The sequence below is a fragment of the Rhinolophus sinicus genome, chromosome 15 (assembly GCF_057876585.1).
Source record: "Rhinolophus sinicus isolate RSI-liver-muscle chromosome 15, RSI-T2T, whole genome shotgun sequence".
NCBI lineage: Eukaryota > Metazoa > Chordata > Mammalia > Chiroptera > Rhinolophidae > Rhinolophus > Rhinolophus sinicus.
In genome coordinates, this window is record NC_142515.1 from 39,160,689 (window position 1) to 39,177,188 (window position 16,500).

Genomic DNA, 16,500 nt, shown 5'->3' on the forward strand with positions numbered 1-16,500 from the left:
ACAGGAGCGATCTGGGTTGGAACCGTTAGTGGAGGAATGAACTGTATGCAAGTAATGACCATACCATAGTGATATCTGCAAGAAATGGACACTGTTTCTTTTGCAAGCCTTCTCTATTCTCCCTTCTGTTTCAAACTTGTGGGACTGACTCGGGCTGTGAGTTTTAGGATGTAGGGTTTTGTGTGTAAGTAGAAGAGAAATTGTGTGAGCATTCGTGTGTGTTCAGGAGGGTGCTGTGCTTGAGTTGAACTTGGCGAATGCGCGTGTTTGAAGAACTATGAAAGTATGTGTATGGAACAAGATCTATATGTGTTAAGTGCAGAAAAGTGGTAGTGTGTACGTGGTGAGTGTGTGCGCGCGATTGTGTGCAAGCGCCAGGGGCCGCCTGCCCGCGCGTCCGCCCGCCTGCCGGGGCTCCCGTGGGCCGGCCCGGCCAATGAGCGCGCGGCTGCAGGGGGGGCTGCGGGCGGGGAGGGGGCGCCGGAGCCCTGCGGATGGAGGCGCGGGCTGCGCGGCGCGCTCATTCCGCGCGGGCGTTGCTGGCTGGGGGCGGCGCAGCCACTGGCCCAGGATCGGGGCCGGGACCCGGGGCGGCGGGCGGTGTGGGCGGTGCCCGGGGCTGGGATGCGCCGGTGGCTCCGTGGCGGTGGCGTTGGCGGCGGCTGCGGGCGGAAGAGCTAGCGCCGCGGCGCGGGGAGCCAGTCGAACCCGGCCGGCGAGCGGAGGCGGCGGCGCAGGCACAGCGGCGGCCGCAGCCGGAGCCCGAGTGCCGCGCGCCGACCATGGCCGCTCAGGGCGAGCCCGGCTACCTGGCGGCGCATTCGGACCCGGGCTCCAACAGTGAGCGCAGCACCGACTCGCCCATGCCCGGCTCCGAGGACGACCTGATTGCCGGGGCGCCCCTGCACAGTCCGGAGTGGAGCGAGGAGCGCTTCCGCGTGGACAGGAAGAAACTTGAGGCCATGTTACAAGGTAGGCATCCCCCCCCGCGTTCTCGGACTCCACGATTGAGCCCCCAACTCTTTCCCGGACATCGCGGACAACGCACCCCAGCGTCCGCTACTCTGGCCCACAGCCCACTTAGTCTGGACCTCCCCCGCAGAGCTGGGGAACACCCAGGGAGTGGAGAACTAGCGGGACTCTTCACCCTTCCACGCCTCTCAGGTCTCTAGGCACCGGGAACTCTGTGCTAACTTCACCGGCTCCAGAGAAGCCGAAGGCCGGGTTTGTACTGGCGCGCCCAAGGTGCGTTCTGGACTTTGGAGATGCCAGTTTCCGTCCGAACACCTGGGATGTGCCATCCAGACCAACTCGGACTGCATAGAGTATGCGTGACTCTATCCCTACTCCCTGGCAGCCTTGAATTGTAGCTCTCTGTTTCTGTCTCGCTCTTGTCAGTATCCACTTCCTCCAGCTGAGGGGCCTTGTCTCGCTATTGAGAAACGCTCTGCAGATGTCAGGGCTTAGGACAGGAGTTCCCGTCCCCCCCGCCCCCTCCACCTCGGAGTACGAGGGGCCAGGATGAGGGTGAGCAGCCCAAGCGTGGGGATTGTGTGAGGGTAGTGCTGCTGGATCAGAGGACATTGTGTGTTCATCTCCTGACAGGCTTATAAAACACATCTTGAGTTACACTAAATTCATAAAAATCTTCCCGTACTGTGGGTGTCAGTGTCTTTCACAATTTGGGAGTTTTTTTTTTTTTTTTTTTAACTCCCTAATTTCTCTGGGACTTTCCCAGGCATAACAGCTTTAACTATATCGCACTGGGATGGTCGGAGCTCTCAGAGTGAATGCTAAAATGTCCAAGGTCATTTTGACCTTTCTTAAAAATGTTAATTACTAGCCTACCTGTAACCATAGAGGTGGCTTATTTCCCTCATCCAGAGAAATAAGGTAGTTTGAATGACTGTCATTCTTAAAATACTGTAGAGGACCAGGCATTAGTTTCAGTAAGGCCAAGTAGTGGATTCATTCAGTAGCTAGTGTCCTTATAACAAGGGAGGATTGGACTGTTCCAATTTTTTTTATGGCTTTATGCATAACTTATTTTGACTTTATCAGTCAATGCATCGCAATATGGGAGCTATTTAGCTCTCTGTGGAAATGCAGTGGCTTTTTAGAACATTTAAGCAGGTTATTTTAAGAGAGAACAACATGTTTTCCAAAACAATAAGTTGGTGGAAACAAATAGCAGGAGTGTTTGGCAGGCGTTTTTGGATGCGCTACAAATTCGTCTCCCTTGTTGCTTATTTTTATTGATAAACATCCCTAATGCTTGTCATGTCTCTCTCTCTCTGCACCCCTCTTTAAGCCCGCCCTTAAATTATATAACTTTCTAGGAGCGTTACTTTGATGGTAAACTGTTCAAATAAGAATATTGAACAGTGGGTTTGGAAATTAAAGCCCCAGTTGCATTTTGGTAACTCATTTTAGATATTTCAATTTTTTTATGGTCCTTTTTTGTCTAGTTTCTGGTTATAAAACAAAATATTAAATTTATTCAAAAAATATTGTTGTGAGATTGTTTGGATTTAACTGATACAGCACATACCCACATTTTCAACAAGTTTCCAATTTGTTTTTTTTACATGAATTTGGAGAGATGTAAAAGGTGGCTCTTCTAATAATACTGGGTCTTCCTTAGCCGGTTTACCCATGCACATACAAATAACGACAGTGCCATTAACTTCCAGGAAGCCTTCATGCATCACCTGAGCTTTAGAAGTGGATTTTTTTTATTAGTCAATTAATTTTCATTTAGAATAAAATGAAATATGGGTGAGGCATTTTTTTAATTTGAAGATTATCCACTTTGTAGAAATGGTATTCTGACATGAGATGGTTTAATATTGCTTTGCAGTGATAGGGTTTTATTTACAGAAAGTCTTAATAGAGTTAAGATTTTTCAACAAACAGTATGTAATGAAATATTCAGATTTCAACCCCAAAGAATTCTTTAATGATTGATCATAGTGCTTTAACTTTCCAAAATTGCCAATAAGTGAATTATGCCTTCTAAGATAGTAAATTTTGGATATGTTTGACAGTAGAACCCAGTGTACAGTGTGTCAAGGAAATGTGTGATGCATGCTTCCTAGTGTCAAATTATGTAGAACCACAATGTTTGAAGGAATAAGACTAGTTTTCTGAACCAAACATAATCATGTGCCTCATTGCTATATACCAAGTGGTTATAGCAGGTGTGGGCCTAGGTTCAAATAAATCTCTGGTGGGACGTTGGGACAGTTCCTGGGCCACTCTCTCAGTTTGCCCATCTGTAAAATGGGACTGGCACCATGCTTCCCCGAAAATAAGACCTAGTTGGACCATCGGCTCTAATATGTCTTTTGGAGCAAAAATTAATGTAAGACCTGGTCTTATTTTAATATAGTATAAAACCCAGTCTTATATAATGTAATATAATATAACATAACATAACATAACACTGGGTCTTATATAATATAATATAAGACTGGGTGTTATATTAAGTTTTGCTCCAAAAGACACATTAGAGCTGATGGTCCGGCTAGGTCTTATTTTCGGGGAAACACGGTATTATTACCTGTCCCATAGGCTCATGTGAGAATCAAAAGAAAAAATGCCCAATAGCTAAAACTTGCCACACTGGTAAATAATAAGAACTTAATAAATATCAGTTGCTTATATTGTTAATAATAAATATTACAGCATGGATTAAAAAGATTTCTAGTGCTATCGCTATTTCTGACATATAGTATATACATAAATAATGGGAACAAAAGAATTTTGCAATTTCATAACTGCAGAAATAAGATGTAGACCAAGGTAGGAAGTTTGGCAAGTCAACAAATATTCTAATATTGTCAGATATTCTTAGGTGGAAAACTTTTCATTTGAAAAGTGTCAAGTAATAAAGCTTATATTTTCCTGGTTGGGTTTCTGATTATTGTGAATTTGGATTTGCCATTTGTCTATTCACAATTGCTTTAAACTATGTGCAGGCTTCCAATTTAAATCAGGATAAATAAGATTATCTGCCTTTAAGTCTACATAGTACAAATTGGTGATTATAATGCTTGGAATTTGTTTCCAGAGAGAAGGTCCTGGGGGCAAGTTAATCTTTAATGGATTGTATTTTTATTAGTAGAGAAATTCTTCTACGCAATGGACCAAAAATTTAGTGAGGTTAAAAGATGGGCAGTAGGGTAGTGGTCAAAGAAATGAAATACCATTCTTGGATGATCATTCAATTCCCAAAGAATTGATGCACATAAAAATACCAGGCTAAACATGTAGGGAAAAATCACTAGTTTGTTTTTTTTTTTCCCCTTCCTTCCTTCCATCCCTTCTTTTCTGTCTTCCTTCCTTCCACTTTGGAATAGCTATGCAGAATATTGCCATCTTTGTTCAAATCTAAATGAAGATTATTGATTTGATTAGTCAATAGTTTTATAAATGGGAATTTATTTTCAAGTTCAGTTTAGGTTTTTGATTGGTATGGCCAACGTTGGAATGGATACCAGGGACAGCATTGTTTAATGATAAAGAAAACTTGTTTTAAATTTATGTGATAGTGAGTGATCTTTAAGATTTAGATTTTTATGCTTCATGTGAGATAATGGTGTTGATTCATTTAAGTCAATTGAGTGTGAATTATGGTGTGTAAAAAGTAGAGTGGTACAGAGGGAAGTCTGGGAGAAGGTAGGAGATAAATGGGTCAAAAGAGTCAGAAATGCAGTCTTGCTGTTTGCCAGAGTCCTGAGAGGCAAACATGGGATTTGTATGTTTTCACTTTTCTTTTTTGGGTTGGTTTACATCTTACTGTTATCCTTTTCTTCTTGCATTGGAAAACATATGTGTGCAATATAATTAAAAATTCCTATATATAATTTAGAAGCACAGGCATTTTCAACGTTCTGAATGCCTTGTGTTTCATCATAGAAGGACGCGTTAAAAGTGGGGAAATGGCCTATTTTCATGAATTGAGGTTGACATCTGGTGGGCTTTTAGGATATTGCTGTTGAAGATTTAAAAAACCATGTTGCATATTTACAATGATAGGCACGGTGGGGGGGTGTCCTTTACTGCTGCTTTCTTGAGCTGCAGAACTAGCCACTTAAACAGGGTATCACACATCATTGATTAAAAGTAAGAGCAGCAATTATGTTATCTCTGTAATTTCACAAACTTTAGTGAAGATTGTCTTAGGATTTGGTGAATAGATAATTTTTCAGTTGTTTTGTGGGAGTAGGGAGAAATATGAAGCAAAAATAAATGAAAATGAGGGAGTACTGGCAGGGAAGATAAGTAAGAGCTAAGCTTAATATACTTTTCTAGCTAATACGTGATTAAGGCTAATGAATAAGAACAAATCAAATAATTAGGAAGCTTAGTGGTTAAAAGGACAGGGCTGTGGGAGAGATTTATATTTGAATCTAAGTGTTACCTTTTAATAGGGAGCTTGGGAAAATTCATCCTCTGCAGACTCATTTCTAAAAGGGGGGTGTTGATAATAGTGCCTATATCCTTAGGTGGTTGTGATGATGAAGGAAAAAAAGATGTATATATAACATCACAGTGCTGGCCACATAGGAAGTGCTGAATATATTAATAATAACCATATTCATTATAAGCCATAGTTCATAAAATGCACATTATGAAAATGAAAATCAAGTATAGTGGAAAATGAATTAAATGTTCTTAATGATAAATGAACATTCACGTTCTCTAAATATTATTGGCCTTCCTGGTAGCACACAGTGTGCCAAGTATGTTAATCCCTTGTAAAGGTAGATGAGGTCATACTGAGTAACAGTATATTAAACATGAGTATAGAATTCTAGATTTTGCTCAGGATGGGAGGGGCTTTACTTGTAATTGTTCTTGCCTTGCGTATTTTTCATTCTGTGAATGGTCCTCAGCCAATCACTTCTGATATTTTTACTAAAGCCTAGCACCAAAATCAATATCCCTTCTAATTTTTTTATGTTGCTCTGAACTTGTCATTGGTGTCTAGAAGGAGACTTTTTCAAAGAAAATGCTGTGCCTGGGCTGATGTGTTCTGTTTGCTCTCTTGCAAGATGGGGACACTTACAGTATCCTTTCCTGGGGACGTAGTGAGCCCTGAGTGAGACGATGCATGTGAAACACTTAGCCCAGTACTGGGCACGTGGTCCTCAGTAAACATTAGTGTAGAGCCCCAGCTGTGTGCCACGTGATGGAGAAAGATTTCAGAACACTAGAAAGCAAATGTCAGGTCAGTAAAAAAATTGTATATGAATCCTTTTTCCTTAGGAGAAGGAGTGATTTATTTTTTAGTGAAAGTCTTCCAATCTGAAAGTTTGTTAGGACAATTGTAGTTGAGTCAGAAAGTTTAAGATTGCTTTATGACTACATGAAAAATCTGTCAGAGGTTGGCTAGCTTGGCGGTGAGGAGTTCAGGGACGGCTGTCAGGGTGGCCTGGCTTGGGGTCCTAACTGCCTCTAGAGTCCTGTGAGAAAGAAATGAGATGGGCATTATAGCCCTGCGCTCATAGGCAGGGGTTAAACACTCTCAGTAAATATCCGCATTCAGTAAATCTTATCTCTGTGAGGACTTGGGTGGTTTTGGTTAAGTTGATCATTGATAAGTTAAAACAGAAAGGTTTTTCATATTAATGATTGTAACAGGCAAGAATGTATTTGGCTGCGACTAACAGAAAATCCAACACAGAGTGGCTTAAACAAGGTAGGGGATTATTTTCCTCACCTAACAAAATTCTGGGCTAAGAGGTCCAGGTCCCATAGCTGCTCAGGGGCGTCAAGGAGCCCAGCGACTCCCCTCCTAACCTCTGTTGTCCCCAGCCTGTGGCTTTTGGCTTCATTGTAGTCTGGCTATGCTATGCCTTGAGACGCATCTGTGGTCTGTGCAGGGAAAGGGAGGAGAACAAAAGTTGTTTTCTATTCAAGATTTTGCCTGTTCATGTGATAAAGGATTCTCTGTCCTGGAACTTCCACCTGTATTTCTTTGACCACCCTTTGCTACAAGGGATTTTGTGAATGCAACTTCTTTCCCGGCTTCTCTAGTAGGAGTAGACAAGGAGGACGGGTGCCCGAATGGATGCTGAGTGAGCCAACCCATAGTTTCCCCACGGGGCAAAGCAGAGGGCACTGTGACAAAAATTCCAAGTTGCGACCGAAGCAAAAGCTTATCTGTATCGGAGACTTTGGCCTGTATTTAGAACCCCTAGAACTTTAGATTATTTGGTAATGAGATATATGTAGGTGGAATTTCTTTCTTGGCATAAGACAGGAATAAACCTAATTCCCAAAGAAGAAGCACCTTTGATCACGTAAAGCTGCTCTCATCTTGTTACTTCTTTTACTGATAGTACCTACCACTACTTACTGTAACAATCTTTTTTGCACCTCCACTGTTTTCTCCATGTCAAATATATCCCTTTTTATAAATTGAAAATTACACAATACAAATGCCCATTTTACCTTTTATTAATCTAAGAGATCCTTGCTCCCCTCCCTCTTTTCTTCCCAGCCTACTACCTATTTCAAATTGCTTTAAGAATTGACAGGTTCAATGTAGTTCAGACTTCTGCCCTATGGCTCTTTCGTAGATTGGGCACTGAAGTATAATCTGGCCAACAAGGTCAGAATTTGTTCAGCAGATGAAGTCATTTTGAAGGCAGTTTGATAGTAGAAAGATCAGATTTGTGCCATGTTTTCATATTTGAAAACAGAATGATGAACACAGAATGATGAGCTAATTAACTGTACCAGTTGGTTCCTCCTTGGTTTATTCTAAAATATAGTTATTAAAAAACGCATGGGATAATAGTGGTCACATATATTCCTTTATGTAAAATGCTTGTTAATTAACTACCAGGGATGAGACACAATTTTAATGCTAATTTACAATGGCTTTTGCAGTGGGTGGGGATGATCTTGGCAAGAACCCTTCTAATTATGTTGTGAAAGCCACCACATTTGGTTTTTAATCCTCGTACTAGCATTTAGGGCAGTATCCAAAATGCACAAACCATTGACAGAAACATTTTGTGGATGTTATACATTTACAAATCCATTTCCTACCTACCAAGAGACTAATAACTATAGGTGATGAAAGCATTTATGTTTATAACAAGTTTAAATCCCACTCCCATTTATGATACTGGCATGTAAAAAGATAATGTTCACTTTGTAGCTATGAAGCAGTTTCTTTGTTACAATGAATAAGATAAGAGACATACTTAGTCTGCAGATAGAGTTGATTTGGAGTTTAACTACATCTCATGTATAGGAAGATGCTTAAATATAGGATTTGAATATTAGCCATTGTTTTTATTTCTGATTGTAAAAGAAATACAAACTTATTGTAGAATACTTGAAAGTACAAACAGATGTAGTAAAGAAAAACCAAAAGTCACCCCTAAGTCTAGAATCCAGCAATAGCCACTGATAACATTTTGGGAATTTTTTCCTGGTCTTTAAAATATACGCCCACACATAAGTAATTTTTGCAGTAGCTTTTGAGTTTCTACCTTATGTCTGGTGCAGTGTTAGGCTTTGGGGATTCACACAAAACCAAGATAGATACAGTCCCTAACTTTGTGTGAGTTGTGTCCCTTAAATGCCAAACTGGGATCACACTTCCTTCTTTTTTGTTTCATATTGTATCATGGGTAGTTTCCATTTAAGATTCATTAAGATTCTTGAAGAATATGGTTTTAAGTGACTGTATAACATTACCTTGACATATCTTACTTTGCTTAAATATTATGACATTTTATAACATTTTTAGGTGTCCAGGCAGTGGGGAAAAGCCTAATGTTTCTACTTCAGCTGCCTGAGAATCAGATTCTGGCTCTTATCATTTATTGGTTGTATGGCCTGGGTTCAAGTTAATAAATTCTCTGAGCCTCTGTCTTCTTATCTCTAAAATGGGGGGGGGGAAGTATCTTCTGGGTTGTGAGGGTGAGAGATACTGTATGCAAAATACCCACTAGTGCCAGATGCAGTGCACATGCTCCAGAAATGGCAGATAATGCATATTAATACTGTTGCCCCAAACACTTTTGCCTAATAATCTTTTCTGCATCCTTGATTCTTCTCATAGGAAAAACTCTTACCAGTGAAATTTTGAGGGCAAAGGGCATGGACATTTTAAGGCTATTGATAAAATCTGCTAAATTATTTTCTGGAAAGATTCACAGGTTAGACAACAAATCTACAGGATATCTGTTCCTTGTACCTGTGATCCCACAACCTGGTTTATTTGAGCTGGTGGTTGTGAGAAATTAGGAAGTAATGGAATTGCCAATCTAGAGTTTGAATTCTGTAGGTTTCATTCGTTGAAAACTTGGAGTGATGTTTATCTTACCTGATTAGTGTGTCTGTGGATCAATAATTCTTAATATTTGCATACAAGTCACCTGAGGATATTGCGCAAAAGGGCAAACTCTGGGCCCCTGAGATTCCACTTCTATAGGCTTGAGGGCTGTAGTGGTGGGAGGAATCTGAATTTTGAAAAGAATCTTGCGTGAGTCCCAGGACCACACTTTGAGAAACATTGCCCGATAGTTAGGTGATGATTAAAATGAAGAAGATTCAGATTCTTTTCTTGATTCCCTTTACTCTTGAAGCTAGTACTTTCTCCATGTTATTAAGCCATCTTGAAGAATTTTAGTCTCAGAGCATAACTTATACCTGGCATGATGTTATAGAGAATGGCTTGTGGTAAGGGACTTGGGGTAAGAGCACAGACTTATATATTCCCATGGAGGGGATATATTGTCTTTATTATTGCACAGCAGCTCAAAATGCATTTAATTTTCCTACAGACTCCCATTAAGGTAGGTGTAATGGACACCTATTAAGAATATTATGAAATAACTTAAAAGCACACTTTTTTTTATTGTAGAAATTTAAAAGTAATACGAAGGGAACTTTTACAAATAAAAACAATGTTCAGTAGTTTACTATCTTAACAGCTATTTTTATTTTTCTGCCTTGAAATGCAGTACTTGAAATACAGTCCTTGACTATTTGCATAGAGTTTACGTAGCTGCTGTTGTAGCACTAACTGCTGCTTTGTATTATTCAGCATTGTTTTTTTCACAAAGTATTAACTTTATTCACATTTTATCAGAGTTTGTATTCAGCATTTTAATTTACTATGTTAAATGTTTTAGTATTTCTAAGTAGTTTTCAGAATTAAAATTTTATGGTTGAGTAGTAGTACATTTGGTTAAAAAATGCTTTTACAGTTGTAGTCCACCTTATAGCGAAAATGAATTGAGTAGCTTTTCTCTCCTTTGGAACTGTATTCTGAGGAAAAAAATTTAGAGGACTATGGTTCCTGAAGCATGGTGGTGATTTTGAAAGCAGCCACTGACTTTAATTGAGCACTCACTGTGTGTGAGAGAGGCGCTGTTCGGGTGCCTTATGCCTCTTCCGTCATCTCAGCCTCTCATGCAGTAACTCATGAGATACAGACACTGTTGGCATCCGTGTTTCACAGATGAAAAAGTAGTAAACCCTTTAAATTTGGGGCCTGGATGTCGTTTTAGGATTCTGAGTGGATCTAGACACTAGTTTTCTTCTTAGGGTTGTTATAAAGTTGATCCACTTATGTGGTGTGGAGACTCGTCAAATCTGAGTCTACGATGCTAAACTGTACTCCAGAACACAGTGCTGTGCTCTCCCAGTTAGAGATGGGTGGTGGGCACTGAGGTGGGTTAGCATTCTCGCGGAGAATGCAGACATTCTAAAGCTCTGTCTTCTACTGGCTTTGGTTACATTTTCTTCGTTTCCTCCGTTGTGAAATGAGGATAATAATACCTTTCTCCTTGGGCTATCATGAAGATTATATGATAATGTGTATAAAGTTGACTCATAATTGGTGCCCTGTACGTGGTCTATGTTTCAAATTCATCTTCTATTCCTCTCCAGCATCTAGCCCAGTGCTGTGAAAATAGCTGCCCTGTTTACACAATAAATATGATCCAGATGGATCTGGATTAAAAACTGTCCCATTGTGAGCTGGTGGACCTGCCACTGACCTCATGGAATCGAACTTTAAAGCTAGGGCATGTGCTTGGCTTTAAGAAACACCAAACAGTTCGGCCTTACATAAGTAAGGAAGAGTAATTCTGCACATGCAAGAGTCTTTCTTTACCCCAAGGCTAGTGATAGTACATTAACGTGGAGTTTTGAATGAAGATATGCAAAACTTAATTCAAGTGAGGTTAATGTTGAATAATTTATATCTGTCTGATCTGGATTAGTTTTATAAATTGAAACTTGTCAAGATGTATATAAATTTTAAATTTATTTACTTGCAGACACTAGATTACCATATTCTTACAATAATTCATCCCCAGATACGTGTTTAAATATGACTTTAAACCATTTAGACAAGAGACAATCTACTCTTAAAATAAGTGGTCTTTTATGCTATTTTGCTTATTCCACCAGATGCTCATTAAGGTATTTTGAATTAGAGGGAAATAAACTACTCCTCTTAGTGGAGTGTGTGACCAGGAAGTCAGGTGACTTGAATTCATGACCATTTTGCCATTGACACTGTCACTTTGGAAAAGTCATTTAACTCTCAGGGTTTTGGATTAGTTGCCCTTAAAAATCCCTTCCAGCTTCGGTATTCTGAGACTTTTGCACAGTATATGACATAAACCCAATAGTACTTGGCGTGTGCTGCTGGAGGCTAACTCAGTTCTACATACATGTGTAGTTTTGTTAGGAATTTGTCTTATTTTGTATCACACATGAACATTAATAGCAAATGGGGAATGAGGATAGTTGAAGTGTGTTGGCTTTGGAGAAGCAAGTACTCACAGGAAAGCTAATCACAAGCTCTGCTTTCTGGTATCTTGGCAGTCAGGTTTGCAGTGCACTGGATTCTGTAGATGTTAGCTTATTTAACGTTTTCTACAGTAACTGAGCAGGGATGACAGTGCAAATCACAGTTGAGACCTGTTGGTGTTGACATACTGTGTTAGAAGAACAAAGGAGATTGTGTGCTTCCCCAAGTAGCATCTTTTGTCACATTTTCCTTCTCCTCTGCCAATGTGTCTGGTTATCCAGCTTCATGTGCCAGGATTTATATCTGTCATCTAAACCACGAGAGAAACATAGCAGGGAAATGTAGTAACATTCATTAGATTAAAATCTCAATTAAAAAGACATGTCTATGTCCAAATTTTAATTATTTTCAGAATTATTTTAATTGCTTGTTGATTGTAGAGAACTAACACAATATTTTTCTTGTACAGAAGACCACTAAAGCTTGTATTATCTATGTTTTAAGTTGGTCCCTTTATCATATTCTGAGCTTCTGAAGTGCCATTCAAAGCAATGTCAATATTGTGGCAAAATTTTATTATCTTAAATTGCTTCATTATAATTATTTAATTTAAAAAGCTAGAAAAATATATATTTAGTTTAAGTATTGCAGGAGGAATCATATAAAGAAATGGTTACTTTAATCCAGGGGGAGTTTTTTTCTTTAAAATATTTTTTATATGGGAAAAGGAAACCTAAGATTAGCATAGATCCATAGAGTTTTAATTTTTTTACAGGGACCTATAATTTAGTACAATATCATTGGCAGTCGTATTTTCACCAAAATAGAAATATTGCATATATATACTATATATAAATATATATTTATATATATTTACTATCATTGAATGGACATCTGGGATGCATTGTCTATAAAAAATATATTGCTCAAATCAAACCAACTAGGCTTGAGCAACAAAATATTACAAAAATGGATTTGAATTTAATGGAAGTTCTACATGAGTGATTAGCTTTCAAACTTACGAAACTTGTCTCATAAATCATTTGGGAATAGTGAGGCCATCTGAAGAACCCTATGGGAAATTGTTGTATGTGTTTAAAAAAATCATGAGGAAGTGAAATAAGTCAGACACAGAAAGACAAATACCATATGATCTCACTTATATGTGGAATCTAAAGAAAAGAATAAATGAATGAACTAATCAGAAACAGTCTCCGAGACATAGAGGAAAAACTGAGGGTTGCTAGATGGGGCTGGGGGGTGGGGATTGGGGGAAGGTGAGGGGATTAGAAAGCACAATCCGTAACCACAAGATTGCCACGGGGATATGAAAGTCAATTTGGGGAATGTAATCAATAATGATGTAAAGATTTTGTAGGGTATCCGATGGACACTTGCCTCATTAGGGAGACCACCTCAGGGATGATGTAGATGCCTGATCACTGCACTGTACACCTGAAGCTGAAGCTGAACAATAATGAACGCCAACTGCAATTTTATATATATATATATAGATATAGTTACAAGAAGTGGAATACAGCATTAGTAATAGAGACAGTGAAAATGAAATGGCTGTATGTGATGTCAGAGGGATAGTAGATGGGGGGAGGGGGGTTATCACTGTGTGAGGGATATAAATGATAAATGTCTAATATATTGTTTTGTACAACTGAAACTAATAATTAAAAAAAAATCATCAGGTCACATTATGGGACTGTACAAGTGAATGAGGCTTTTTCCTTTTAAAAGGAATGCACTCTAGTGAAAGAGAGAGAACCTACCTGTACTTACCGACAGAAAAGGAAAGGAGATCCCATATAGTAAGGCCCTACTTACTTAATATGTGCCTTAGCCTGGCACAAGACAAGGGCTTGTGACAGCTTGTTTATTTGGAATGTGCTCTCAAGGAGAGGAAGTGAGGGAGTGTGGAGAGTCACATAGGGAAGTAGGTAAAGCCAATCCAATGACACATTATGGAGATGGTTACTTATGAGTGTGACTGCTGTTTCTGGTGAGTCCCAGAGACTACATACTTAAATCATCCATCCCAGGGACTAAAAAGTGAAGTGTTTATCAACTTCTGTTCCTCTTTGAAGAGGATTGAGGGTTACCACATGGGGATTGCCTTCCCTGCACTTCTAGGTGACACATATGGGACATCTACCAGCCCCTGCAGGAATCTAGTCAGCTCCCAGGGCAGGAAATGGTAGTGTGTGTGGGGTAAGCTTGAGATGAGGCACTGTCAGCACAAAGTGGGTTGATGCCTGCAGTTATTGTAGCCTGGCTGGAATCAGAGATGAAGTGTAGTGGAGGTGAGATGGCGTATAAGATGAGATGTTCAGTACAATATCCTTATACACTTTAAACGCAAACAAAAATCAGAAAGGGAGATAGAGATGTTTAAAATATTTCATATGCTTTGTTCTAAATCAAAATCTTTACTATAAAATCTTGAAGACTGCTATTGTGTATGTTTCTGCTGAGTTTGCTATAACAGGAGATTACAGAAATAAACCTATCTGTGGTCAGGAATATGATGGAATAGGAAGGCCTTGCTCTCCTACAGAAGCACCTACTTAATAATAGTGCACAGTTCAAAAAGCTGTTATGAGAATGCCCAAGCAAACTCAAAGCCAAGAACAGCTGCATTGAAATGGGTAATAAAAGTGGTTTCATTTAATCTACATCAGTTCCTACCACAAGCCAGCAAAGCCAGCAATTCGGAGGAAAAGCCCAAAGTACTGCTTCCTCTTGAAAGGGAAAGAGAACAGTGGAATGTATGTCCAACATTCCCACTGTGTGTGTGTTCGTGTGTGTGTGTGTGTGTGTGGCTACCCTAGGGATTGACTTCTGTTTCATCTGACTTGGAGCACTGATGGGGAACTGGCATACTTCAGATGCCTGGGGGCCACTGAGAACAAAAAGAGCTTAATACCTCGTGGTTGTGCCAGATAACCTGCAGTACTAAAGACAGACATGAGAGGTACCAAAAAAAAACACCACTAAAAGCCTCATGAAAAATAAACTAGCAATCTTTTCTAATTGGAAAACTACATGCATAAGCCCAGAGAAGATGCATCTTTGTTAAAGGTTTGAGACACCCCCAGAATCTCTAGGGAGGTTTATTGGTGAAAGTCTTCCTGTGTATGAAGCCAGTCCGTAAAGACTGGGAGAGATGGCTATTTATTTAAATGCAAAAGTCACAACAAAAAAATAACAACACAAATAACAAGGCACATGAAAAATCAGGGAAACATTGCCTAATCAAAGGAGCAAAATAAATTCTTAGAAACTGACCCTAAAGAAATGGAGTACTATGAATTACCCAACAGAGAATTCAAAATAATCATCTTAAAGAAGCTCAGTGTGCTTCCAGAGAACACAGATAAATAAGTAAATGAAATAAGGAAAGTGAAGCATAAACAAAAAAACAAAATGAGAATATCAACAAAGGGATAGAAACTACAAAAGAACCAAACAGAAATTGTGGAGCAGAAGAATACAGTAACTGAATTGAAATGTTCACTAGAGGAGCTCAGTATCACACTTGATCAAGCAGAAGAAAGGATGAGTAAACTTGAAAAGAGTTCATTTGAAATTATTAAATCAGAGGAATGAAAGAAAAAAATCTAGGAAAGTGAAAAAATCCCAAAGGACTTATGGGATACTATCAGTGGACCAATATACCCAATATGGGAGTCCCAGAAAAGAGAGAGATGAGCAGAGAGCTTATTTGAAGATATAATGGCAGTAAACTTCTCAAATTTAAAGAAGAAAATGGACATCCAAATTCAAGAAGGCTGAGAAACTCCAACTAGGATGAACCCAAAGAAGTCCATACTGAGACGTGTTATAATCAAAGGCCCGACCCTGCTTAGCTTCCGAGATCAGGCGCGTTCAGGGTGGTATGACCGTAGACATAATCAAACTGTCAAAAGTCAAAGACAAAGAATTTTGAAAACAGTGAGAGAAAAATGACGTGTTATGGACAAGGAATTGCCCATAAGAATTTCAGCAGATTTCTTGGAAACAGTACAGGCCAGAAGTTGAGTGGAATGATATATTTAAAATGCTAAAAAACAAAACAAAAAAAAACCTGTAACGAAGAATACTATATCTGGCAAAACTGTCCTTTAGAAATGAAGGAGAAATAAAGACCTTTCTGGGTAAATAAAAGCTGTGGGAGCCACTAAATGTGCCTTACAAGAATTGTTAAAGGGGTCCTTCATGTTGAAACAAAAGAACACTATACAGCAACAGAGAAGCATATGAAAAATAAAGCTCTCTGGTAAAGACAATACATATAGAAGATGCATAGAAGAAAATGGAAAAGGAGTCAAAACATGTCAGTATAAAAAAAAAATCAATGAAACACAAAGGAAGGCAGCAAGAGAGGAAAAGATGGTCATAATACCTGCAAGATGTCAAAAAACTGTTCATAAAATGACAATAGAAACTCCTTCCCTATCAGTAACTACTTTAAATGTAAATAGATTAAATTCCCCAATCGAGATACATAGTGACTGAATGGATTAAAAAAAACCAAGATCTGAATATATGTTGTTTACAAGAGACTCACTTTAGATATAAGGACATATACAGACTGAAAATTAGAAGATGGAAAAAGATATTCAATGCAAACGAGAGCAGGGGTGGCCATACTTATCTCAGATAAATAAACCTTAAGTAAAAAACTATCACAAGAG

General features: G+C 39.2%; 1 protein-coding gene across 4 annotated transcripts in view; it reads left to right on the plus strand.

The window, feature by feature from the left end:
* Positions 1 to 512: 512 nt before the first annotated feature.
* The window catches only part of BICC1 (BicC family RNA binding protein 1), a 249,693-nt gene continuing 233,705 nt past the window's right edge, over positions 513 to 16,500 (plus strand). For 2 of the 4 annotated variants that reach the window (XM_019731837.3, XM_019731835.3), the window contains exon 1: positions 514 to 972. In XM_019731837.3, coding sequence (XP_019587396.3) covers positions 783 to 972 — 190 coding nt within the window. In that variant the 5' untranslated portion in view covers positions 514 to 782. Of the gene's footprint in view, positions 973 to 1,306; positions 1,326 to 16,500 lie in introns of those variants that run through there. The other 2 variants (XM_019731836.3, XM_088791987.1) reach the window with 2 other exon arrangements.